Source organism: Carassius auratus, chromosome 15 (genome assembly GCF_003368295.1).
Source record: "Carassius auratus strain Wakin chromosome 15, ASM336829v1, whole genome shotgun sequence".
Classification (NCBI taxonomy): domain Eukaryota; kingdom Metazoa; phylum Chordata; class Actinopteri; order Cypriniformes; family Cyprinidae; genus Carassius; species Carassius auratus.
Genome location: NC_039257.1, coordinates 21,883,734 through 21,885,519, shown reverse-complemented (window position 1 = coordinate 21,885,519; position 1,786 = coordinate 21,883,734). Strand labels below are relative to the sequence as shown.

General features: G+C 31.3%; 1 protein-coding gene across 1 annotated transcript; it reads left to right on the top strand.

Annotated features, from left to right (window-relative positions):
* The first annotated feature begins 257 nt into the window (after nt 1-257).
* LOC113115479 (olfactory receptor 52K1-like) lies at nt 258-1,190 on the top strand. The gene has a single exon (XM_026283073.1). The coding sequence runs from the start codon at nt 258-260 to the stop codon at nt 1,188-1,190; it is 933 nt and encodes a 310-aa protein (XP_026138858.1).
* Nucleotides 1,191-1,786: the final 596 nt, after the last annotated feature.

Sequence of the window (1,786 nt, the reverse complement as noted above, 5' to 3'; positions counted from 1 at the left end):
AGTATGTATCAGAAGGTATTTTTATAATATGTTTGTAAAGTGTGTTTCATACTCTACTAACTCTATTACTCTACTAGCCAATCATTTAATTATTAAATTGCTAATCTAACTGAATACTTTATAGGAAACCTACTGTACATTGGGCTACCAATATTCCAAGGTGATAAACATGGTTTATTTTCTGGTGTCAAAATTATATGAATTATGTTGTTTTCTGTCTTCCTCAGGTAAATGAAAATATCCCTTGCAAAAAGAAAATGGGAAATGGAACATATTTCTTCTTCATGTTGTTTGAAAATCTTGGGTACATAAAATATGCTTTTTTCAGTTTGGGGTTTATTTTTTACTGTGTTGTCATATACTTTAATGTCCTTATAATTCTTGCTGTATTTCTGGAAAGGACATTGCACCAACCCATGTACATTTTGATTTCATGTTTATCCATCAACTCTGTATATGGTACAGCTGGCTTCTTCCCAAGGTTATTAACAGACTTGCTGTATGATGCACATAGAATTTCCTTTGAAGCTTGCCTCATACAGAGTGTTGTCATTTATTCATATGCAGCTTGTGAGCTTACAATCTTAATGATAATGGCATTTGATAGGCTTGTTGCAATTAGTAAACCTTTGCATTACAACAACATAATTACCACACGCTTTCTAACTCTTTTAATAGTTTTAGCATGGCTTTATCCAATTATTTTTGTTGGTTGTGGTGGTCTTTTGACTGCCCGGCTGAAAATGTGTGGCAACAAATTGTTCAAGGTATACTGCCACAACTATGAAATTGTCAAACTATCTTGTGTGAATGATAATATTAATAATAGTTATGGCTTGATTGTGATGATTACAAAAATTTTTATTCCTTTGGTTTTTATATTATATTCCTATGTCAAAATACTTATAATTTGCCAAAGAAGCTCACAAGACATTAGGAGCAAAGCATATCAAACTTGTATTCCACATATAGCAATCCTTTTAAATTTCTCTGTTGCTATATTTTTTGAGCTTACTTTGAGTCGGATTGTGAATGGAGAAATTCCTACAGAGCTGGCTGTTATCCTTTCACTGGAATTTATTGTTATACCACCCTTTGTAAATCCTATTGTTTATGGTCTAAACTTTCCTGGTATACGCAAAAAAGTTATACATCTTCTAAAAACCTCCAAAAAACCTACTTTGTTGTAAAACTATTACACAGACAACAAAAAAAGAAACTTGAATTGTTCAATCAAGCAATCGCTCATCTTTTTAAAGCAATGTAATGCTGTTAAAATATTTTAAAGTGTAAAGTTTTCTTTTTCAACTCTCTGATTTCTATCTAGAAATATTTTATTCAGTTGATCTTCTCAGTAAATACATTTGTTTTGTGACAAAATTTGATAACATTTTACTTAAAGCCTTAAAATGTATAAAACATTATGGTGTATTTGTGATGCATTATACTTTGTGTAACTTTCTATATTTCTGTCAAATGTGGATTAGATAAGTATTATAATGTATTTGATGAGGTTAGAATTATTTATGAGATCATACCTTTAACTGTCATTTTGGATTAATGACACACTGTTTTCCTTATTAATGTTGTTCAGCTGCTTTGCCTCAATCTTATTTTGTTTAAAGTGCTATATAAATAAAGGTGACTTGACTTGACTTGGGAAGGGCCCACTAGCTGCTGGGAAATTATATTTTTTGAATAGTTATTTGTGTATATGGGAGTTTGCAGCAGTGACAACCATTCTATAGACAAACTTGCACACTCATTTCCAGCAACGCCCTGCTTG